Consider the following 26,245-nt stretch of genomic DNA (forward strand, 5'->3'; position numbering starts at 1 on the left):
ATGAGTCAAAACAAAAGAAAGCAGTGAGCTACAACCTGAAATGTTTTTTCTCAGTCCGCCTGCAAATGCCTTGTAAATTGTAAGATTTCTCCTAGATTCTAGAATTGAGAGGCAGCCTTCTTCTGGGTCTTTATGAGTGTTTTTCTGGGAAGGCTGGAACTCACCAGAGGCTTCTGCTAGCCAGATGTTCTGCCAGACACAGTCCCATTAATGAATTTTTAAAAATCCAAATCTTCCCAGCTATGGTATAGAGGGAAGATTCTGGATTAGCTTTCGAGTCTTCACTCCACTACTTATTGTCATGCTGACCTTGGATGGGCTCTTTAGTATCTCTGGGTTTCCACTTCTTAGTGGTAAAATAGGGGAATTTGACTAGGCTCTCTCAGTTAACAACCAAAACAACCAGAGCCTTTTGTTTTTTTAAGTCTCAAAACAGAAAAACATGTACTCATAAAGGAAAGAACAGAAAACAAATGACTAAATAAGTATATTTTGTTATGAGCATGCTTTAGCCTAAAGATTATAAAAATTCTCTTATGTCAAAATTAAAGAGCAAAAGTTAAAACCCTGAGCATATAATTGTGACGTAGGTTAGGAGGTCCTTTACATTTTAGCAGTAATACCCATGTCAAAACAGGTACAGTTTGTAAACGACTTGACTTTTATTAGACTAAACTGACATGATCATCTCCCTTTAAGGTGGACAACAGATAACACAAGTAATTTATTGGATAAACACAGAAGGTTCTCAGTAGGCAGAAAATGTCATACTCATTCATAGAAAACAATCAGGCTTTCCAGGAATTATTGACTTATATAAAAATATTAAATTAGTAAGTAAGCACATACAAGGTATGACACAATATGGTTTGAGAAAGAAAATATTCCCCAAACAAGCAGAAACTGTTTAATTTTTCAAAAGCTCTGTGATAGGGAGTTCACTGGTGGTCCGGTGGTTAAAGACTTGGGCTTCCATTCCAGGGGGCATAGGTTGATCCCTGGTTGGGAAACTAATAGCCCACATACTGGACAGTGTGGCCAAAAAATAAACATGTATTTAAAAAAAAAAAAAGCTCTGTGATAAATTGACCTCTTTGGGCCTGAAGAAGGTAGTTTAGGTTTGGAATTTGTGTGTTTGTTTGTTTTTTTGGCTACTCATGTGAGATCTTAGTTCTTGACCAGGGATTGGGGTCGGAGTCCATGTCTCCTGCCCTGGGAGCATGGAGTCTTAACCACTGGACCATCAATGCCTTGAACACCACATCTGGAGTGAGAAGACTTGGGCTCAAACTTAAGTTCTCCAATTTATTAGCTCTGTGAAACTTAGGGAGATTTAGTTAACTTCTCTGAGCCTTGGTTTATCAGTTAATGAGAATAATTAGACCTAGCTTGCAGAGCTGTTGTGAGAATTAAATGAGAATACAAGGCAACCATGAGAAGCACTTAACATAGTCAAATCTGAATCTTTCAGAAACTTATTGGAGTAAATCAGCAACAATAACTATGGCTAAATGTAAATTAATCAAATCTGTTACACTGACCATAAAGGATTTAGAAGCCCATTCTCATCTCAATGTCAGGGAGGAATCCACCTAACTGCTTTTATTTTTTTTTCCTAATTGCTTTTAATATTAATGGAAGCAATATACATCTACATATAATCCAGTGATCTTTTTCTGGGAATAACTATTTCCTGAAATTATTATTTTCCAAGTAAGCCACATTAGATAAATAATAAAGTATTTTAATTGAGCATAAAAATCTGATTCTGATCAACAATTAAAACATAAGGAACTTCTCTGGATTTCTTGGGCTATGAAGAACTAGAAGTGCTCAAAACCATCATCATCATAATTGGTGAACTTGGCCAGGACAGGGGACCTCCCCCAGAGGAGTTTTAGGAAACCCCCTGATGTCGGGATACATGGGTACAGAACAGAGGGATTTCCAGATAAACTAGTTCTTCTAGTTTAAACTAGTTCTTCTAGTTCTTCTCTTAGAAAGGGAGTTCGGCTTTAGGTCATCACCAGTCTCCCCCTCATGTTTTTGCTCAGATAATAATTTATATGGGAAAATACAACAAAGATTCTTACCTAAGAACTCTGCCTAAACAAGTCTGATTTCTCTTAAAATAGAGCGTTGAAAGATCACCCCCCAAAGTAAAAGCATTTAAAGATGTACATGAATTTGAAACTTTTAATGTTATGACCAACCTAGACAGCATATTAAAAAGCAGAGACATTACTTTGCCAACAAAGGTCCATGTAGTCAAGGCTATGGTATCTCCAGTGGTCATGTATGGATGTGCAAGTTGGACTATAAAGAAAGCTTAGCGCTGAAGAATTGATGCTTTTGAACTGTGGTGTTGGAGAAGACTATTAAGAGTCCCTTGGACTGCAAGGATATCCAACCAGTCCATCCTAAAGGAAGTCAGTCCTGAATATTCATTGGAAGCACTGATGCTGAAGCTGAAACTCCAATACTTTGGCCACCTGATGCAAAAAGCTGACTCATTGGAAAAGATCCTGATGCTGGGAAAGATTGAGGGCATGAGGAGAAGGGGATGACAGAGGATGAGATGGTTGGATGGCATCATCAACTCGATGGACATGGGTTTGGGTGGACTCCAGGAGTTGGTGATGGACAGGGAGGCCTGGTGTGCTGTGGTTCATGGGGTTGCAAAGAGTCGAACACGACTGATAGGCTGAACTGAATGTATTCTTCAGCTCAGGGCTGTTGGTTAACAGTTACTCAGTATGTATGGGCCTTAAGACTAAATTGGAGTTCCTTAGAGAAAATGAGGTAACTCTTCTTTGAGGTCTTCATCGTTTGTATTCCTGGATGGCTAAAGGTAACTGGTTACTAGCTCAAAAATGGTGAGCAGCCAGATTTCAGTAAAGGCAACAAAGGGATGTATTATCTGATAAGCATAATATTTAAACATTTTGTTTAAGTGGTAACAATGTGTGTTAATTACCAATGGTAATTAGGTGTTAGCCTAATCTAAGAAAAATAATCAACATTCTGCTGCCTAATATTTTAATTAAAATATTAATTTTAAGGAGTTTTGAAACTTGAAGGAAATTACTATTCCTAAAGAAAGCATTCCAACACACTGAGAAGCACTCATTGAGGAGATTCAGTGTATGATCTTGAGGAATTAGGCATTCTGCCTCCTGGTTTTGCCACTTCCTGACTAGATGGCCTCAAGGAACTGCAGGGATGTGAACACTGATCACTCTGGAGATGATCAATTCCAGTCACCTCGCTGCACAGCTGAGGAATGGAGACCGGCCCTGACCACCCGAGAAGAGGTGCTGCCAATCTGGCCATCTTTCCTCCACAGCCAGAGGCTTCTGCTTCGGCGGGAGGGCTGTTCTGTCTAGACTTTCTCTGCGGCTGTCTACGAACATGCTGATAGAAGTAGGCATAGTGCTTGATGTTTTAATAAGGCTGAACTGAGATAAAAATCAAAGAAACAAGAGTTTCACATTTCTACAAATACCATGTATCAGTCAGGGCAGGTTAATACAGCACATAAGCCAAGGAAAGCTGGGAAATGCCACATCGCTGAGACCAATCCTTTCACAACTTTGGTTAGGTTTTCCCATAACACTCCTCTTTGCAAACACAGTAAATAATGGAAACCTTTCTCATAAAGCCTCTCAGGGCTTCTCTGAAATTCATCGTTTTTGCTTTTATCTGAGGTATCCAGGCTTCGAGGTGTAGGAGGTAGAATTTGATGTGTTGGGTATAAATGTGACCAGATTAAAAGGTTTGGTTTCCTCTTCAAGTTTAACAGTTTAAAGGAGATGTTCCGTTGTGGAAGGAATAAACGGTATAAAGCAGACTAGCTGAATATCATTATTGCTTTTACCAAAGACTGTAACTAAAACGGGGAAGACTTATTGCATAATTACTGTGTGTCCAGTGCTGTGCTGAAGCCTTTACATTTCGATGAATCACACCCTTCAAGCTGGTGCCCCAAGTGTCTCTGGCAGGATAAACTTCCCAGGGGAGACCAGGGAGATTCTGGGGAGGAGGTATCAAGCAAGCACATGCAGAAAGTACTGCAGGCAAGAGCTCGCCCACAGGATCACTGGGTCCTCCTGTAGTACCTTCAGCCCCACCATTCCTGACAGGAGCCGTGGCAACTTCTGCCTCTGTGAACATGTGAATCCCCCTATTCAATTCCACTTATGAATAAAAAACAAAACAAACTACAGGTAAGTGGAGAAAGTACTCCCAACCTCCCCCTTTCTTCTCCTGGGATTCTCCCTTCTGCTGGCTTATTAGGCCAAGAGGAGAAAATCCCCGAGAACCCAGTGGGTATGGTTTAGAGCTGGCTGAAAAGACAGAACATGGCCTGAACTTCAAAGGCTAGCGAGCGAGCTATGCAGCCCACTTAGATCGTCTGACCATGGATGCAGCCATGTTAGCAGGTCAGGTGTTTGCCGGGTGTTCCTACATATAAACTTAGAGTGTGTATATGCACACACACATACACCTCTACACCCAAATACATAGTGCATGGCCAGAGCAGCGCCTGATAAATGTGCTGTCTCACTAACTCCCCCAGGAGGCGTGTGATGAAGGGAGTGAGGACACTGAGCTGATGATTCTTTCCTTCCATCAGCTATCACTGGAGATTCGACCTCCCGACTCTAATTATAATCATCCCCTTCAAACTCTGAGGGTTGAAAGCTCATCACATGGGTGATGAACAAAGTTGAGGCAGAGACTGTTATTCAGCTGATGAAAAGCCACTATGAACAGAAAGATTATAGCCTCTGGATCAGTTATTACTACTTTTGGAAACATTAAAATCTGAAAAGATCCAAGCGACACCTAATGGCAATTTTTTCTTGAATCTATTCAAAATAAAAATGGAAGTCTTAATTAGGCTGCACACTCTGCCCAACAGTTTCACATAGGTTGTATTTCTGTTTAAAAGCAGTACTGACAAGAACAATGACCATTTGCTTTCTTCAAGTGAAATTTCCTTTGGGTGTTCAGCAAGTGAGGGAAACTACCTCAGGTTCTGTCTCTTTTTAATCAAAACCCTAAAATCCCTATAGGAAACCACAACAGAACAGTAGTCAATAGCTTATAATACTGCTTATTAAATATTACCTGTTATTTACATACAGATGGAGACATACCAAAGTTAATCTATATTCAGGAAAGATCAACTAATAAAATAAGTGTTGCAGGAACTAAAAAGGGAATAACATGAATCCTTAAGGCAGCATTGGTGGAATCTTCTCCAGTAAAGGAAGTCTTACATATTTCAAGGGCCAGTGAATGATTTTTTTTAAAACAATTAATTAAATAAATAAAACAAAATTTTGAAAAAGACATATGACTAATTTTAGGACTCCTGCAAAGTGAACGTATACTGGAATTTTAATTGTGGGTTTCTAGCACACACAGGAACAGAATGGTGTAAGGTTGTGGCAGTCTTTCCTCAGATACAAAATAAAGATTCCCTAGAAGTTATTTTTATTAATTAGTACTCTTTGGGTTCCTTTTTCACTTATAATTGAGAGCAGTTATTATAACTTTCTGTTAATGTGTGAATAACACACGGTCAGATTAAATCTCACCTGAGTGAAACGTGATCACACTGTGTTCATATCCTATCACCATGGTCTGATTTTTACCACTATATCCTTGATGCTGGGTTTGCTTACCTGGTAGGCTGACCCATCACCGTGTCCCAAGCATTGCTGCCAACCTCAAATGATGACATCTCTTGTGGCTGAAAGAGTCGTACTTTGACAAATATATTTCAAAACTCTTTAATATAAACACATTTGGGGATTTGTTTCCTTTGCAGCTTATTTTGTTGGATTTTTTTCCCGGTTAAGCCTGAAAATTACTTTCAGTTGTTTTACAGATCCAGTGCTATATGCTGACAGAACTGCATGACACAAAGAACAGATTAAAAACAAAACAAAACAAAAAAACCTCTAAACAGTGTTCAAACGAAAAGAGCTTTCACAGCACGCTGAGAAAGAAAATGTAGGCACTTCTGCTTCAGGAGGTTTTTCACGTTTTGATCACAGATTGCTTCTCCAAGACACTTTCTCTCACTGCAGGAAGTTCCCTTGAACCACCTAGTTCACTGGAAATCTTGTTCTCCCAAGCACTGTTTGGTGTATTAATCTTTTTTCATAAAACTGTCTCCATTGATGCAGAGGGCAAGTTCCTCCCAGGGCTAAGAGCAGCCCTGCTTTCCCATCAGCATGACTGAGTGGAGCTCCATGACCTTCCACCAAGCAAGGCTGCATGCTCTGCGGGATCACGTTACCCACCAACAAAACATAGAGGAGTGCCAAGCACAAGTTTTCTCCTGGAAGTAGTTAACCTGTTTGCCTCTCTCTTCCTAGATCCTCACTGTAATTCATTAAAGTGTTTAGAGTCTTCAAAACATTCTAAAGCTACTAGGCTACTGGGATTTTTTTTTTTTTAATGACTACTGAAACAGTTTTTTTTTTCTTTTTTTGAGAAAATCTGTGCTAAAAAGGCACTAGATAAAATGAACTTCCTTGCTCTTGTGTATGTAGTCATTTATACATTGTATTAGATTCTATAATTTAACAGAGGTGACACACATCTGGATAAAACATTCTAAATCTTCACTTGTCTACTTTCAGTTAAAAAAACAAATCCGAAGTCAAAAGAAACAGGAAGTCCCACACCCTGACCACGAAGTCATGGCCATCCCGGCCTCCTCGGAGCTCTGGCCTTGGCTGCGGGGGGAGCGCCCCCTGACCAGGATGAGCGGGGTGGTGGCCGGGCCGCAGGGGACGCTCACTGGCAGCAGCTGTGGGAGCTGAGCCTCCTGGACACCTGAGTGAATGAGACGAAGGTGAAGTTCTCACAGTTTTCCAGCTTGACCTTCTTGGCTAAGTTGGGGACAACTCCCCGCAGAGACCGCAGGCCCATCCTCTGCTCCTCGTACCACACCCTGCCCATGTCTGCCCCCTCCTTCCTGGCTGTGAGGTAGAAAGGGGACTTGGCCTCCATTTGGGTGGGCGGCCGGTGGACGTACATGTACTTGTAGAGGAGGCAGTAAGGACACTGCTTGTGTCCCCTGGAATGCTCGTGGTATATCTTGCCGTGGCACACTCGGGTGGAAGCACTCCGGCTCTCCCTCTTGACGCTGTCTGTCCGGGCGAAGTAGGACTGGTTCTGTGGGTCTTTGAGCAGCTCAATGTCACCGTACATCAGATCCGCATGCTCCTGCAGCGTCCTCATGTTCAGGTACTGGCTGTTGTACTTGACCACGGTGGACAGGAGCGTGATAGGGCTGTCATCCCCCAGACACCCCGCCTGCCACATCTCCTCCTCGTCCGAGAGGGAGAAGTAGACAATATTGCGAGAACGAGCCCCTGACATCCCTGCCTTACTCAGCACCCACAGCTTCTCCTTGAGTTTCTTGGTGGACGAGCTGAAGGTGCTGCTGGTGATGGAGAAGCCCACCCCTGCATTCTTCAGGATGCGATCCAGGCCTCGGCGGATGGCGTGGAGCGACGTGGCCAGGAAGTCTGAGCCGTCACTCTTCTTTACGGTGACGTAAAAGTTCTCGAGCAACTCGTTCAACTTCACTGCAGGGATCTCAAATGAGACAAACACTGAGGTTACACGTTTTGTGGACACCCAGGTAGCCAGACCCCTCCTTCCTTCTCCTGATCCTCACTGGGGGCTGTGCTGGGGACAGCCCTCTAGAGGGCTGCCTGCTTAGCATGAAATGATGGAAAAAACAGTGAGCCTCATGCTGGGAGATCTAGGTTCCACACTAGGCTCTTTAGACATCAGTGTTTCAAGCAACAAGACAGGAGATGATAACATACCTTCTCAAAGCATTATTGTAATGCTTAAATAAAGTAGTGGACATGAAAGGGTTTGTAAACAGTAATGAACACATATACATACAACATAAATATATATACACATATATTTTATTACTGGCCTTTGTAACTGACTGTCTCTGGAAAGCCCTTTCTTCTCTTCCAGCAAATCATTTCCTTCCCGCCCCTTCAATAAAACTCAACCATCCTCTCTGAAGCATGCCTGAATTAAACTGATCAAACTCTGAATCATTCCAACATTAATTTCCTTGATCTCTGCAGTTTGGCACAGCTGGTACGAAACATTCTACACAGAAAGACGACTGACATGTCCAATTTGTACAGCAAGATTTTGCCTTGATCTTTTACCTGAATATATCTGGATAAGTTTGGAAATATCTGTGACTTAATGTTCCATGGAGTTTCAATATCAATATTTGCTCAAAAGATATGAAAAACTTAATGATTATACTGACAATTAAAGAGTGCTCCTTAGGTATGGTAGGAGCTGGAAGGTTGGCTAGAAAGAAAGCTTTACTTTCAAGAGGGAATCATAAAGATAAAACCAGACCTTGCTCATTGTCAATTTAGGTTGAATATACATTCTAGGACAAAAGATAGTCTCAATACAAAATGTTTTAAAAGTAGAAACTATACAGGTAACTTTCATTCTTCTAAGAGCCCTTGGGTCAAAGAGAAAATAAAAACAGAATTATACATTAAAAATGAACCAAACTGAAAACATTAGGTATCAAAATGTATGAGATGTCACCAAATACATTCCAAAAACATCACAGCCTTAAATGACTTTGTTAGAACCTTTATTGAAAATAAGCAAACATTATTCAACACAAAAGGCTAGAAAAAGTAGATCAAATTCAAAAATAGTAGAGTAAATCAATAAAAATAAAACAAATTAATGAACTGGAAAAGACATAAATTGGGATAGATAAAAAATGAAACTATTACAAACTTCTAGCAAATATGACAGAAAGAAAAGAGAAAGAAGAGAAAAGGAAATATACATATAGACAACTTCAGGAATGAGAAAGACTATAACTATCAAAAATAAAGAATATTATAAACTTTATTCATATTAATTTGAAAATATAAATAACCTGAAAAATTCCCTAGCAAAATATAAGTAACCAAAGTTGGTTCAATAAGAGGTAAAAGATCTGAGTGAAATGATTGCCAAAGATGTATGTCACCATAAGGAGATGGCATTATGGAGTCAATTCAGGTTTTCTTTTGTATTTAAACAATTTCGGAGCACAGAAAAAAGAAGCGTTCTTCATTTTTTTTTTCTAATCCAACTCTGACAGATATTATACCAAAAAACAAAGTATATGAGTATAAATGTACTAAGTAAAATACTGGTGATTTCCGTTTTGCACGGCACAAATGTTAAACAAAAGGCATACATGTTAGAAGCATGCAAACAAGGATACGGCTCTGATATACACAAGTAGCAGTCAATATGGAACCAACAAAATAAGGGCTGCTTATGTTACCACATCAAATTCAGGACTGCAGGAAAGCAAGGGACATTGAGACCAGCAGGGATTACGGCAGAGTGTAAGGATGATTCAAACATAATAAATAATGTAACTAACTTATTCCATATATTAAGGAAAAGTAATATGAACTTGATAATTACTGAAAAATTATTTGAAAGAATGTGCTATCCCATTTCAAATTTTTAAAAATTCAAACTAGGAACTTCCTTGGTGGCACAGTATATAAAAGAATCCGCCTGCCAATGCCAGGGACCTGGGTTCAACCCCTGGTTCAGGAAGATTCCACATGTCTGGGAGCAACTAAGCTGGTATGCCACAACTACTGATCCAGTGCTCTAGAGCTGAGAGTCCCGACTACCGAATCCGAGAGTCACAACTATGGGAGCCCGCACACCTAGAGCCCGCGCTCCGTAACAAGAGAAGCCACCGCAATGAGAAGCCTGAGCACCACGACGAAGGCAGCCCCTGCTCACCGCAACTAGAGAAAGTCTGTGTGCAGCAACGAAGACCTAGTGCAACCAAAAAGATAAATTAAATTAAAAGGAAAAAATTCCAACTCAACTCAGATTGGAAGAAAAAATATCCTCTTAGTATGATGAAGACTATTTTACAGACATGAACTATAAAAATGATACCCAAGATGAAAACATTAAAATCTTTTTTCATGAAGTCAGGAACAGGATGAGAATGATGAATATCACTGTTGTTACATAACATGCTCTAAAGATTCTGACCAAGTAAGAGATGAAAAAGAAATTATACACACACACATATGTATATATGCATACAGGAAAGGAAAAAGACAAAATATAACTGTTTTCTGATAATCTAAATGTTGGTCTAGGAAACTCCAAGAGATTCAGTCAAAAAGCCATCAGAAAGAAGAGAGTAGCTGCACATAAATATAAAAAGCAGTAGCTTTCTTACATACCAGTAACAGTTAATATAACTTCCCAATTACCATGACACCCAAACTCAGCTGGTTTCAGATTTTTATGTCGTCATTTGAAACTTCCTACTTGCACGTGTTAACCTCTCTTTGTATTAGCTGGGATTCATATGGTTACAAGAGAGAGAAACCAGATCTGAACAAGCCTAGGCCAAGAGGGCTATCAGAGTTGGTGGATTTCAAGGCCCTCAGGATTCCATCTCTCAGTTTCTGCTTCTCTGTACAAAGCAGCTTTCTTTATGTAGCCACCTAGCACTCCACAAGGTTTACATCTTACAGCTTCAAATATTGGCAAAAGGCCAACTCTTATTTTCAGTAGAACAAAAAATACGAAGGGGGGATTTTGATTGGCTCACTCTTAATCCAAACAACTGACGAAGAGGTGGTCCACCGTACTAACATAATGGCTTCTGTGGTAACCATGCGGATTGTAGGACAGCAAAGGTTTCTTAAAGAAGAGGTTTTGAGCAGAAAATCATATTACCTTAGTGTCTAAAAATAAAACAAGTAACTTCTGACAGTTTCCTGTTGCCCTTAGGCTAAATTCCAAATCTTTCCCTTATATGCAAGTCTTCACAACCTGCTTCCATACAATAGTAGACTGCTTGCAAAGACAGACACCACGACCTCTCTCCATCCTATTCCTATCAGTTCAGTTAGATCAGTTGATCAGTTGTGTCTGACTCTCTGTGACCCCAGGGACTGCAGCACGCCAGGCTTCCCTGTCCATCACCAACTCCTGGAGCTTGCTCAAACTCATGTCCATTGAGTCAGTGATGCCATCCAACCATCTCATCCTCTGTTGTCCCCTTCTCCTCCTGCCTTCAATCTTTCCCAGCATCAGGATCTTTTCCCATGAATCAGCTCTTAGCATCAGGTGGCCAAAGTAGTAGAGCTTCAGCATCAATTTTTGCAATGAATATTCAGGGTTGATTTCCTTTAGGATTGACCGGTTTGACTTCCTTGCAGTCCAAGGGACTCTCAAGAGTCTTCTCCAACACCACAGCCCAAAAGCATCAATTCTTCGGTGCTCAGTTTTCTTTATAGCCCAACCCTACATCCATACATGACTACTGGAAAAAAAAAATAGCTTTGACTAGATGGGTCCTTGTCAGCAAGGTATGTCTCTGCTTTTTAATATGTTGTCTAGGTTGGTCATTAACTTTTCTTTCAAGGAGCAAGCATCTTTGAATTTCATGGCTGCAGTCACCATCTGCAGTGATTTTGGAGCCCAAAAAATAAAGTCTGTCACTGCTTCCCCATCTATTTGCCATGAAGTGACAGGACCAGATGCCATGATCTTAGTTTTCTGAATGTTGGGTTTTAAGCCAGCTTCTTCACTCTCCTCTTTCACTTTCATCAAGACGCTCTTTAGTTCTTCTTCGCTTTTTGCCATAAGGGTGGTGTCATCTGCATATCTGAGGTTATTGATATTTCTCCTGGCAATCTTGATTCCAGCTTGTCCTTCATCCAGCCTGGCATTTCTCATGATGTACTCTGCATATCAGTTAAGTAAGCAGAGTGACAATATACAGCCTTGACGTACTCCTTTCCCAATTCTGAACCAGTCCACTGTTCCATGTCTGGTTATAACTGTTGCTTCTTGACCTGCATACAGGTTTCTCAGGAGGCAGGTCAGGTGGTCTGGTATTCCCATCTCTTTAAGAATTTTCCACAGTTTGCTGTGATCTACACAGTCAAAGGCTTTGGCATAGTCAATAAAACACAAGCAGATTTCTTCTGGAACTCTCTTGCTTTCTCAATGATCCAACGGATGTTGGCAATTTGATCTCTGCCTTGTCTAAATTCAGCTTGAACATCTGGAAGTTCTTGGTTCACATACCACTGAAGCCCAGCTTGGAGAGTTTTGAGCACTACTTTGCTAGCGTGTGAGATGAGTGCAACTATGCAGTAGTTTGGACATTTTTTGGCATTGCCTTTCTTTAGGATTGGAATGAAAACGGACCTTTTCCAGTCCTGTGGCCACTGCTGAGTTTTCCAAATTTGCTGGCATATTGAGTGCAGCACTTTCACAGCATCATCTTTTAGGATTTGAAATAACTCAGCTGAAATTCCATCACCTCCATTAGCTTTGTTTATAGTGATGCTTCCTAAGGCCCACTTCACTTCACACTCTAGGATGTCTGGCTCTAGGTGAGTGATCACACCATCATGGTTATCTGAGTCACTAAGATCTTTTTTGTACAGTTCTCCTGATGAGGTCACAAAGAGTCAGACACAACTGAGCAACTGAACGAACTGACTCTGTATTTGTGCCAACTGACTCTGTATTCTTGCCATATCTTCTGCTTCTGTTAGGTCCATACAATTTCTGTCCCTTATTGTGCCCATCTTTGCATGAAATGTTCCCTTGGTATCTCTGATTTTCTTGAAGAGATTTCTTGTCTTTCCCATTCTATTGTTTCCCTCTATTTCCGTGCACTGATAACCGAGGATCTCTGTGCTATTCTTGCTCCTCCTTTCTTTTCTCTCCTTGCTAATTTTTGGAACTATGCATTCAGATGGATATATTTTTCCTTTTCTTCTTTGCCTTTTGCTTCTCTTCTCAGCTATCTGTAAGGTCTTCTCAGACAACCATTTTACTATTTTGCATTTCCTTTGCATGGGGATGGTTGTGATAACCGCCTCCCATACAGTGTTACAAACCTCTACCCACAGTTCTTCCGGGACTCTGTCTATCAGATCTAATCCCTTGAATCTATTTGTCACTTCCATTGTATAAGCGTAAGGGATTTGATTTAGGTCGTACCTGAACGGTTAGTGGTTTTCCCAACTTTCTTCAATTTAAGTCTGAACTTTGCAATAAGGAGTTCTTGATCTCATCCAGTCAGCTCCTGGTCTTGTTTTGCTATAGAGCTTGTTTGCTACAGAGCTTCTCCATCTTCAGCTGCAAAGAATATAATCAACCTGACTATGGTGTTGACCATCTGGTGATGTCCACGTGTAGAGTCATCTCTTGTGTTGTTGGAAAAGGGTGTTTGCTATGACCAGTGGGTTCTCTTGGCCAAATTCTGTTAGCCTTTGCCCTGCTTCATTCTGTACTCCAAGGCTAAACTTGCCTGTTACTGCAGGTATCTCTGACTTCCTGCTTTTGCACTGCAGTCCCCTATGATGAAAAGGACAGCTATTTTGTGTGTGACAGTTTTCTTTATACTCTGCTTTCCAGCCTCACTGAACTCTGTGCCAGACCTATAAACCACAAGGCTCTTTCATGCTTTCAAGTCTGCATAAGCTACTTTCTCTACATAGAAAGCTTTTTCCCCCTAATCTTCTATCTGGAAAACCTCTATTCCTTATTTCAGATCGAGCTCAAATTCTGCTCTTTATATAGTAAGACTACTCCAGCTTCACTAAGCAAGTTACTCTCTCAACTGGGATCCCACAAATCTTTTTAGAAAAAATCATTGTATTTATTTATTTTTGGTTGTGCAGGGGCTTCATTCCTGCTCTGGCTTTTCTCTAGTTAAGAGAAAGCGGGGTTACTCTGTAGCTGCCGGGTGTGGGCTTCTCATCGCAGTGGCGTCTCTTGTCAGGGAGTGCTGGCTCTAGGATGTGCTGACTTTGGTGACTGCAAACACGGGGGCTCATTCGTCGTGGCTGCCAGGCTCCAGAGCTCAGTCTCAGGAGTTGTGGCACAAGGGCTTAGTTGCTCCGAAGCATGTGGGATCTTCCAGGATCAGGGATTCAACCCATGTCTCCTGCATTGGCAGGCAGATTCTTTACCCCTGAGCCATGAGGGAAGCCCCCCCACAACTCTTAAATTTAAATTTTATTACAGCCCTCTCCACATTGCACAGGCTTTTATCTATTTATAGGTCTGTCTCTCAAAGTGGACTGAAAGCTTCCTGAAGGCAAGAATGACATCTCACACATGACTGGTTCTTTATGTTGAAGATCCCCACTAGCAGGTCTGAAATGTTTCATTGATACCCCATGAACTGACAAACATGGGTTAAAGCAGAGTCAGGAGAACCACGCTGACTTAGGGTGCAGATCATTTCTCTTGATTTATACCACAAGTTTCAAAGAAAAATTACAGCAAAAGCAATTCCTGGAGAAATGTCAAGTCACAAAATTTATATTCTCTGCTCACAAGCAACTGTTCATTCTGGCCCATTCTGGCTGCCTCCTTAGTTTTCTCAGGTTGAGTTTTGGTTGATGGCCATTCCTCCAGGTCTTTAATTTGTTATGAAGACACTGCCAAAAACTATTTCCCTCCATGAGCCACTCTGAACAGATATACTACATTAAATTCACTATGAATTGCAAACCTGGCTTCACTGACCAAAGAGAAGAGCGAGCTTGGTCATGGGGCAGACAACTCCAGATAGGAAAGAACAGTATAAGACGACGGACCTGCTGATAAACCCTAAAGTTGTGGAACTATGCAGCAATCCTTGGCAACCGAGAGAATGATAAGACATGTAAAACCAAGAGTTACTTTTGGGGAATGCCTCAAACAAGTTCCTTTTGTGATAATCTTGACCAGGGGATGAAGAAAGTGGAGAAAATGCTCGTGAACTATTACATACTCTAACAGAAAAACAAAACAAATCTTCAAGTAACCATTGCTGACAACAGAAATGATTTCATTTTTGTAGTTACCAAATTTCCATTTATTGAGAAAGACAGATACAAACTTCAAGAGGCTCTATTTTCTCAGTAAGCCTAAGGAATATATAAATCAATGAGACAGCAACTTTGAGAAAGACGTATTAGTGAGGATTAGATTACATTTATGAAGAAAAAACACTATGTGGAACACATGTAATAGACCAGAGTAATGAAAGAGTGAGACTGGCAGGGTACATTCTGCTTATTGAGATGACATTTTGAAGTCTGATCTGATTTCTTGCTTTCCTCCTTAAAAAAAAAAGAAACTAAATTTGAGGTCTGAAGTGAAGTGTTAGCTGCTCAGTCGTGTCTGACTCTTTGTGACCTTACGGACTGTAAGCCCGCCAGGCTCCTCTGTCCATGCGATTTCCCAGGCAAGAATCCTGGAATGGGTAGAAATTTCCTTCTCCAGGGGATCTTCCTGAACCATGGATCAAAGCCAGGTCTCCCGCATTGCAGGTGGATTCTATACCGTCTGTGCCACCAGAGAAGCCAGCTGCCATACCATGATCAACAGCTGTAACTATCTTGTCTGCTGCTAGCTATATCTATCTTGAGAGACACAACTAGACTAAAAATACCTTGCACTGGGACCAAAAAAGTGAGATTAAAGACTGTAGACCTTGATGCCACAATTCCTTTTAACTAAATACTACTAATTCTCTAAGAGACTGGTCTTTCTTAAGAATTTCTCATTAAAAATATTTAAGTGGCCCATGTGAGACAGAGGATTGAAATATATTTTCTTCTTCATCCACATTCCTCTAGACAACACAGGAGAAACAACCTAGAAGTGATGATAAGGCACACTCAACTGGACAGGTGAGACATTTTCACCACCTGGGATGTATATGTTACCTAAGCGGTGGAGGTTGTGAGGAAATGGGGCTCTTTCCATGGATTCCTGCAAGGAAGTGTAAAGTTTCCCAGTAACAGATAACTGTCTTCATAGTGACTTCACAAAGTATGGAAGACAAGATCCTCTGGCCTAGAAAAGGTTAAGGTTAAGGGCTGAAGAAATGGTGATGAGGGCCTACGAGAATAGATGAGTTTTTAAATTTTTATGAATGAAGGTGAACTGTTACATTTAAATTGATTTATTTGCTAGGTTATTACAGTAAGATACACATACAATTTACCATCTTAATAATTTACAAGTGTACCATCCAGTGGCATTAAAAGTACATTCGCAATGTTGTGCAACCATCATCACTACTTATTTCCAGAATTTTTTAAAAAAGAAACTGTATTCATTAAACAGTAACGCCACATTTCCTCCTCCCACCAGCCCCTAGTAATCCCTATTATACTTTTTGTCTCTATAAACTTGACTGTTCTACCTACCTTGCATAAACGGAACAAGACATATTTGTTCTTTTGTGTCTGACATTTCACATAGCATAACATGTTCAAGGTTCAACCATGCTGTAAGCATGTATCAGTACTTCATTTCTTTTTGTTGACAGATAATATTCCATTGTATAGATAGGCCACATTTTGTTTATCCATTTATCTGCTGATGGACATTTGGATGTCAGGATTGTATTTTGGCTATTGTGAATAATGCTACAACAAACACTTGTGTACAGGTTTTTGCATAGATGTATGTTTTAAATTTTCTTGAGTTTATGCCCATGAATGGAATTTCTGTGTGATACAGTAACTCTAAGTTTAACTCTTAGTGAACTGCCAGACTTTCCAAAGCAGCTGCATCATTTCACATTCCCACCAGGACTGTGTAGCGTATGAAGGTTCCAATTTCAACACTTGTTATCTTTCTCTTTTTTATTCTAGTCTTCCTACTGAATGTGAAGTAGAATCTCATGTGGTTTAGACTCGCATTTCCCTGAGGTCTAATGAAGTTGAGCATCTTTTCATGTGCTTATCTTCATCACAATAACTGCTTAATGTCCTTATCTGCTAATTCTACAATCTGTATCAGTTCTGGGTTGGTTTTGATTGATTCATTCTTTAAGTGATATATTTTCTTGCCTCTTGGCATGTCTGCAAATTTTTGCTTACTTGCCAGACATTCTGAATTTTCTTTCTTGGGGTCTGGATATTCTTATAATCCTATAAATGTCATTAAGGTCTGCTCTAGGACATAGTTAAATTACTTAGAAACTGTTGGATCCTTTTAGGTCTTGCTTTTACTTCATTAAAAAATTAAGATGTAATTTCCATATAACACTATCAGTTTTAGGTATATAACATAATGTTTTGAAATTTATATATATTGCAAAATGATCACCACAATAAATCTAGTCAACAGCCATCACCACATATAGTTTAATTTTTTTCCTTGTAATGAGAACTTTTAAGATTTACTCTCTTAGCAATTTTCAAATACACAATACAGTATTATTCACTATAGTCAACAAGCTATAACATTACATCCCCAGGCATTTTGACCACCTTCACCCATTTCAACACCCCTCATTCCCAATGTCTAGCAACCAACAATCTGTTCTCTGTGCTCTGAGGTTTTTGCTTTCAGATTCCACATAAAAGTGAGATCAGATGGTATTTGTCTTTCTCTATCTGAGTTACTTCACTTAGTATATAATGCCCTCGAGGTTCAAACATGTTGTTGCAAATGGCAAGATTTTCTTCGCTTTTATGGCTGAGTAATATTCCACTGGGTATATACACCATATATTCTTCATCCATCTATGGACACTTAGGCTGCTTCTATGTCTTGGCTATTGTAAACAATGCTGAAATGAACAGAGAGGTGTATACATCCTTTCAAGTTAATGTTTTCACTTCCTTTAGATAAAGGATTGTATGGTAGTTCATGTTTTGATAAAAGCCATCATAACAGATGTGAGGTGATAGCTCATTGTGGTTTTGAGTTGCATTTCCCTGATGATTAGTGATATCCTACCTTTTCATGTAGCTGGGTCTTGCTTTTAAGATTTGCTGGGTGGGATCAGAGCAAAGCTCAATCCATGGCTAATTATTCTCCACATGTGATGCAACAAGACCTTTCTGAATATTCTACCCCATGAATCCTGAGGTTTTTCAAGTCTGACTGGGGGGGAGAGGCCCTATTTCCAGTTCGGTGCTAGCTCCAGATACTAATACCTTTCATTCTTCCAGGTGTTTTGTTTTGCCCTCCTCAGGTAGTTTCCTCACATGTAGATGTTGATCAGTATTCAGCTGAATATTTGAAATGGAATATGTTCAGTTGTCTCAGGATCTCTTTCTGTGTAACTCTCTACTTTCAAATATTCTGTTAATGACAATTCTAGTCACCTGGGTCTCTCTGGACTCTTAGCTCTATCCCCTCAACTCAGCAAGTCTGCTGGGCCCTGCCTGCGTGCCTCTCCCTGCACCACAGCCCTGCAGACTCTCTCAAGGCAGCAAGCTGGGGCACACCCAAGGGTCACCTTGTTTCCCATCTCTCAGAGATCTCTGCCCTATGTGTGTTATATAGGCACTTGCGTATCACTTGTATCATTTGTCTGTTTTTTGGTTGGTTTTGGCAGGGGAACGCAAATATCCTCCAAATTGGTTGGAAGTGAAAGATTTAACTCATTTTTCTCCTGGGTATGGGTTACATGTTCCCACTTTTTTCTATGAATAGCAACTTCTGATCGGATGCTAGAAACCATGGATTTTTACATTATTAAATTCTGGATTTGTCCCATCTTTTCGATGAATGTAGTAATTTCTTTCTAGTTGTTCTCATGTCCCCATCCTCCCCGAGTTCTGATTTCTGTCTTCCCTCAACGCAGCAAGATTGCCAGGCTCAGTCTGGGTTTCCCACTCTTCCCTGCAGTTTAGAAACTGTCTCCAGGCACAAAGCCTGGGAGGTGGTGGCACTCATCTCAGGGATCAAGTCTGCGTTGTCTGTTCTGTCGGAAGACTTCCTTCAGACATTTTGCTCAGTTTTCCGGTTGTTACAGGAGGGTGATTCTGGACCCTTCTATTCCCTTATGATCACAAGTGGAAATGATCTGCCAGATCGTTTTGGTTAGTGTGGTGTTGCTTGTTCATTTTTATAATTCTTTTCATTCCTCCAACAAACAGTACATACACACTTAGCCAATAATCTGCTATCTGGAGTTCCTGCTGTCTAAATCTGTTCTCTGTTTCTAATCATTCTCATTCATGGTGGTTTATTTCCTTAAGTGGCTTGTGATTTTTTTTTTTATGAGCACATATTTAGTTGATCTTTATTAACCTGTGAAAAATTTGCACCTACATGTTGGATGTTTCCCTTCAAAGATTATTAGCGTATGACTCTGCAAGGAGCCAGGTTATGCTATTGACTTAGAACTTCTTTAGACCCTTTCAGGGTCTTCTCAGTAAATGGTTCTTCAGTTTCGCTCCTTGTCACCTCCCTTCCTCAATGGATGCTATTAACATAAGCCCTGAGGGGACAGCCTGATTTTCATGTGTGCTTACTGCTCACACCGCTTCTGTTTCAGCCCTCAGAAGACTCCGCTTCTTTTTGCAAAGGTACCTCACAGTATCTAGGGCACCATGCTTCCAGATGTAGAAACTTGGATTTCCTATTTCATCTCTTGTTGGTACCCTAAACACATCACCCAAACCTAGAGGTATCACTTGCCTTTGGGCTTCAACTTTGACTTCTATTTGCAACACCTCTGAATTCAGACTTCCAGCTTTAATATTTCCCCCATGTTTTAAATTTCATGTTCCCAAATGTTTATTTGACATATCCATCTGGTAGATGTATCTATTATTTATTTACATCCAACATATCCAAATCAAAGTACATATTTCTCTTCTTTTTTTTGTCTTAAAAAATGTTAATTTGATGTAATTTTAGACTTACAAGAATAGAGAGAATAGAGAGAATCCCCAACTAGTCTTCATTGAGCTTCTCCTAATGTTAATATCTTACAGAACAGTTATTGAAACCAGGAAATTAACATTGTTGCAATGCTATTAGCTAAACTTCAGACTTTAATCACATTTCCCCTTTTTCCCAGTAAAATTTCCTTCCTGCACCAACAGAATCCCACATTTCATCTAGCTGTCATGTCTCCTTTAGTTCAGTTCAGTTCAGTCGCTCAGTCATGTCCAACTCTCTGAGACTGCATGGACTGCAGCAAGCCTTAGTTTCCTCCAAACTGTGACCATTTCTCTATCTTAATATCTTCTGTGACTTTGATGCATTCCATGATACAGTTGGAGAGTACCAGTTAAGCATTTTGTAGAATTTTCCTCAATTTGGATTTGTCTGCTGTTTTATCATGAGTACACTGAGGTCATGAATTTTTAAGAAAAAAATCCCATACAGGCAATGTGCTGTCCCTAAGCACATGGGAAATATTAATCTTGATCACTATTAAAGTGGCATCTGCCAGGGTTCTCCTCTGAATAGTTACTATTCCTCTCTAGCCATATTTAAGAGGGTCTTACGTTGATGCAACACAAAAATCCTGTTTATCCTTAAACTTTCACCACTAATTTTGCCATTAACAGTGGAGTCTTGCCTGTAGCAATTATCATTGTGGTGTTCTATGGTGATTTTATACCTCTCTTGTTCTACATTTTTTTAAAATTAATTAATTAATTTTAATTGGAGGCTAATTACTTTACAATATTGTGGTGGTTTTTGCCATACATCTGACATGAATCAGCCACGGGTGCACATGTGTCCCCCATACCGAACCCCCTTCCCACCTCCCTCCCCATCCCCTCCCTCTGAGTTGTCTCAGGGCACCAGCTTTGAGTGCCCTGTTTCATGCATCGAACTTGGACTGGTCATCTATTTCACATACGGTAATATACATGTTTCAATGCTATTCTCTCAAATTATCCCACCCTCACTTTCTCCCACAGAGTCCGAAAATCTGATCTTGATACCTGTGTCTCTTTTGCTGCCTCACGTATAGGGTCATCATTAGCATCTTTCTAAATTCCATATATGTGCGCTAATACTGTATTGGTGTTTTTCTTCCTGACTTCTGCCTCTACACGTCCTACAATTTTTCCTTCTGTTAACAAATGTCAAACATTTCAAGTTAGAAGAGATTTTAAGAGCTTATTTTACAACTGGGAAAATTAACAATCTATCAAATACATTTTTTGCTCATCACTCCCAATTAATTGCTCTAAAATGTTACATTTCTTACATTCTTTCCTGTTCAAAAGAAATTCAGTGTTTCCCTTTCACCTGACCCTAAATTTGCAGATCCTGCGGTCAGTGTTCTCCCTATGATGACAGTCCCTTCCCTGCTGCTTCTGCAATCATCTTTCAAATAAAATCTCTCCTTATAAAGAAACACAGAAAAAAACTTTAGTGGCCAATATTCACAAGATTTTGGCTCGGCATTTAAGGATTATCAGAATCTAGCTTTATAGTTCATTGTTCCCTTACGCGAAGCCTCTGCTGCAGGCAGGTGAATATGTCCCTCTGAATTTTACTCTTTCTTACATGATTCAGCTAGAAGACTCATGTCTTTATCCAATTCTCTTGAAACTCTACCTCTCTCTCAAATACAAAATTAAGTTTAAGTATAAATTCCTTTGTCAGTCTCAACAAAGTGAAATTAATTTACCCATCCGGATTTTTTGGCATTTAAATTCTGCTTTGTACTGTGGATATTTTTCTATTTTAGGGTCTTTTCAAAGTTTCCCCAGACAGAAAGCACCTGTTCCATGTTCCCCACAATGCTTAGCACCCTGCCCGACACAGGCAGGCTCAGTAAAGCTGGCTGTAAGAAGTAAAGTCAAGAGGTTTCTTACCTTGGTGATGTCTGTGTGATCTTTGAGCCCATTGGTCATGCACCAATATCGCCACACATTCAGGGCATACCGTGTGGCTTTGGTCGTATTTGGGCTTACTGCACTGGTACATAGATCATTCAAGTCATCATTAATATTAAATACAGGAAATTTGTTGAGCTTAGTAGAATAGGCTAGAAAGAAAAACAATAAAAGGCATTAAAATAACTTGCCATTCCGATCTTTGGAGAATTAAATCTTTGGATCATGTTAAATACCAGAAAACTTCTAAGAGACAACCCTTTAAGAAAAGAAAATTTCTATCAAGTATATCTATATTAGAATATAGTATGGAACAATATTTCCAGCTTTAAGTCATGCAGTATCCTTGGATTTAATCCCCCAAATTTTGCCATATATACTAACTGATGCACTAATGCAGGCATTTCAGTAACAGCTGTGGAAAAATGAATGAGGAGAAACAAAGAATGATTCAAAAATTTTCACTGAAAAAAATAGCATTTCAACTAGAAAGAAGAGAAAGAAAAGTGAAGACAAGCTATACATTCTTTCTCTTTACCTTAAGCACATGAAGAACTATTTTTCTGTAATAAATAGCCTCAAAAGTTTTATGTGTCACTGTGGGCAGCTTCAAATTAAATGGTATTAGCATATTTCTTTATTTCTTTTCACAAACTGATAGAGAGATTTCAACCCTGACTCCACAACCCAGCTGCTAGCTTAGAATCTGAATGGAAGGTCAAATAGAATATTAGGGAAAGAGAAGGGGTACGCCAGAGAGGCTCACATCTGAGAATGAACAGATTGTAATTTATAACTGCTAAATGATTTTAGATGAAGACTTCTCTTTCTCAATGGGTCCACTGGTTGCCAAAGAGACACCTAAATTTATAACCATTAGCCGGCCTTTCTTCATACTCCGTGATCTACTAAAGCTGGGCTTAAACTGTTCAAATTATTGTCTTTTGAAAGAAATAAAAGTCAAGGTAAAAACCACCGCAAAGTAAAAAGAATGCCAACTTGTACTCTAACCAATGATTCTGACCCACTTTGGAATGTTTCTGAATTCAAACCAGACTCAAAAGGCTGAGAAATAGCAAAACCAAAAGCTAACACATTACCAAGGTGATCTGCAAAGTGCTTGTATCTGACTCACCTCACCTGTCTCTGCTCCCAGTAAGGAACCCAAACCACCAGCCTCCTGTGTTTTCCAGCATCCTCCTGTGCCCAGGACACCACATCACACCCTCCCCTCACCCCCCGAGAAATGTCACTCAGGTCTTTGTGCCAATCAAATAGCGTGTTTTTTCAATTCCAATTGCAAACTCTTTCCCCATACAACCCAACTCCCTTATTCTCACTTTCAATATGAGCCTCACATTTGCTTTCTTATTCCTTAGAACTAATAATCTAATTGTGCCCTGAAGATCTCGTCAGTTGGTTTATATGCTCCTTAAGACTGTGTCTTCATCCTTTAAGTTGGCTTTGAACTGCTGAACACACAATCAGCTTTAATAAATGCTTAAAGTAAGACAGAAACAATGCTAGAAATGCTTTCCAAAGCAACTGAGACATGTAGGCATATTCCGTTCACCACCTTCCTAAACCGACATATAGCTAGTATTATTTCTGGGACTTGCTTGATAATGAAAGGATTCTAGTATAAAATTTACTATTATGTCCAGCACTAATTAAATCTTCACTATATGCTAAGGGTCATATAAATTATCTGAGTCTCTAAGCAATCCTACTGGTGTACCTATTTTACAGGTAAGGAATCCGAACCTCATACACTTAGTAACTTCATACATCATTCATCCAATATCTGCTGAGGTACTCTCTCTGTACCAGGCACTGTGCTGTCCCAAGTCGCGGAGTTGGAAAATATTAGAGCCAACGCCGGGTTTGCTCCTGGGTCCTGCTGAGTCCACTCTGGTCACTACAGCAAAGGAACCGGGTACTACAGGGATACAGCGCTTAGTAAGGAACACAATTTAGGTACTAGCTACCTGTGCTTCTGAAAAACATCCTTGCCTCCCAAATTTACTCAGATTAACCTTCATAAGTCTGATTTAAATAACCACTATAGTCACTATTGCTTTTCTGAACAACAGTAAAAAAATGACTTATGCAACACAGCTTAGTCCCCATAACTTTAAGATGCTTAGGAGTAGAAAAGAGTCACATTGCAAGACAGGATGCCTAAGTTTAATTATTACATTAAACAATTATAAGGGCTTAGATAATTTAATTTTCTATCACAGAAACAGAGACTGTACACTGAAAATGGAAACCAAGTCCTAGTATATAAAGAAACAGGGAAAGACGGCTTGTATACTTACATAATGGGAAAAGAAACTTGTGAAAATGAAACGACATACACAGTTCCTTCATGACTGTATTTAAGGATTAAATTATGTCTCTTTGCTTTTTAAAAATTCTGAGTAGAAATTGTAGTGTTATGGTGCTGAGGACATTTTTAGGAGAACATCCTCATGAAGAAACAAACAAAAGTAAGAACTTACAGCTGAATACAGGGAAAAGAAGGGACTACTAAAGAAGGTTTTGGTTTCCCCCTTGAGAACAGGCAAACTCTGAGCTCAGTTAGGAGGGTCCGTGGGAGTAGAGCCTCAGGATGGCCAGATCTGGATGATTATCCTACTTTCTATACACAGCTTCCACTGACATCATTTACAGCACAGTGTGTAAAGTGAGTGGATCTGCAGTGGAAGGCTACTACCCCCAAAGTCAGAGAGAAAAGGGGGCACTGCCTAAGGGAACTCTGGGCAGCCTCATTGGATAGAGAGGGGAAAACAGGAAAGCAGCCATAAAAAGTAAGAAACCCCCAAATGTACTCATCTCTCAGGCAGCACCTCTGCTGTGTCTACACTGGAGAGGGCTCCTGGCTTCCCAGCCTACCTTCTGCTTTATACTGTGCAGGGAAGCTTCTTCATGGACACTTCTCTGTCCAGCATTACAGCTGGGTGAAGTCCACCCACAGAACCCTGTGCTCAACTATTACCCACAAACGTGAGCTCTGCCCAGGTTCAAACAGGACCCTTGAACATGGTCTAAGGAAATCCCTATAAGCTATCAATAATGTGAAATCCAGACCTTCATCTTAAAATGTGAGCCTACAAACAAGCATCACTTGGCAACTGGGTAAAACTTAAAAGCATGGAAGTTACCAAGTTATACAAGCAGAGCAACTAATTTCATGTTCCCTCTCCTCTGCCTGAAAACAGACAATTCAGAAAACCAGAAAAAAAATTTTTTTTAAAGATCGACAGGTTTGAGAGGATAATGCATACTTAAAACAAGAACAGCTTTTATTGTAAAAGGAAAAGAGAACCAAGGGGGACAAGGAGGGGGTGGGAAGAATTGCGAGATTAAGATTGACGTATATACATTATTGATACTAGTACAAAGTAACCAATGAGAACATACTGTATAACACATGGAACTCTACTGAGTGCTCGGTGTGACCTAAAGGGGAAGGAAGTCCAAAAAGAAGGGGATACATGGATATGTGTAGCTGATTCACTTTGCTGTACACCAGAGACTAACACAACACTGAAAGGTAACTATACTCAAATAAAAATTAATTTTTTTTAAAAAAAGGAAAAGAGAAGAACAAGAAAGATCCTGGAAAGTTTAAATGATGGAAAAACACATTTTAAAAATTCTCCGAAGAGCCAAGTATTGGAATGAACATGGCTAAAGGACAAATCAGTTACTGGGAAGGAAGTTTCCCTGAAGGGCAGGCAAAGTAATAAAAACTGATGAGAGTGAAGTTAAGAGGCATACAAGACAGGCTAATAAAACTAAAAATCCATCCTATAAGAATTTAAAAGAAAAAGTTAGAGAATAGGATAAAACAATCCAAGACATATGAAAATCCCATTGATCAAAGAAAGCTTTTAATCCTTAAACTGTTAAGGTTCATGAACTGTCAAAACACACACACTGAAAAAGACACACACGTAAACATATCTTGGTGAAATTTCCAAAGCGTGAGAACAAAAAGAAAATTCTGTAATCTTTCTGCTGTGGGGGTGGGGGTGGGGAGAGCCATCACGGTAGTAACAAGAATTAGATTTTTCAGTTGTGATACCAAATAATAAAATACACTGACTCAAGTCTACTCAGAGTTGTAAGGGAAAACAACCAAAATTAAGAATTCTATTACCTAACTAAAGTATCACTTGAGGAAAAAGAAAGGTATTTTCAATCAAAAAAAGAGAAACTGCATCAAAGTTTCAGTTTGAGAAACTGAATCAAAGCGAGGGAAAGATATTGGGTACAAGGTATAGTGAGTAAAAAGCAAATAATTCACTCCTAACACTAGGTAATGTGGCAATTCAGCTCAACACAATTGTTAAGACTGTGAAAAGAGATGGGGTGTGATGGTACAAAATCTTGAACTAAAATTCCGCATAATTTCAATAAGGGAAAAAAAGGAAAGATATTAAAAAACATAATTAGGATCTCATCCTCTTTGGGAAGGATAAGGAACAAAGATGGAAAAAAGGGAGAGATGACCAATGTGAATTAACTTT

The 26,245-nt window shown here is 39.8% G+C and overlaps 1 protein-coding gene across 5 annotated transcripts in view; it reads right to left on the reverse strand.

Annotated features, from left to right (window-relative positions):
• KIAA1958 (KIAA1958 ortholog) overlaps window positions 1-26,245 on the reverse strand; it is a 155,883-nt gene that overhangs the window by 27,591 nt on the left and 102,047 nt on the right. For 2 of the 5 annotated variants that reach the window (XM_020905344.2, XM_020905348.2), the window contains 2 exons: window positions 21,687-21,859; window positions 641-7,623 (listed from right to left, as the gene is read on the reverse strand). In XM_020905344.2, coding sequence (XP_020761003.2) covers window positions 6,817-7,623; window positions 21,687-21,859 — 980 coding nt within the window. In that variant the 3' untranslated portion in view covers window positions 641-6,816. Of the gene's footprint in view, window positions 1-640; window positions 7,624-9,770; window positions 9,886-20,694; window positions 20,936-21,686; window positions 21,860-26,245 lie in introns of those variants that run through there. The other 3 variants (XM_070459275.1, XM_020905346.2, XM_020905345.2) reach the window with 3 other exon arrangements.

Source organism: Odocoileus virginianus, chromosome 31, assembly GCF_023699985.2.
Source record: "Odocoileus virginianus isolate 20LAN1187 ecotype Illinois chromosome 31, Ovbor_1.2, whole genome shotgun sequence".
Lineage (NCBI taxonomy): Eukaryota > Metazoa > Chordata > Mammalia > Artiodactyla > Cervidae > Odocoileus > Odocoileus virginianus.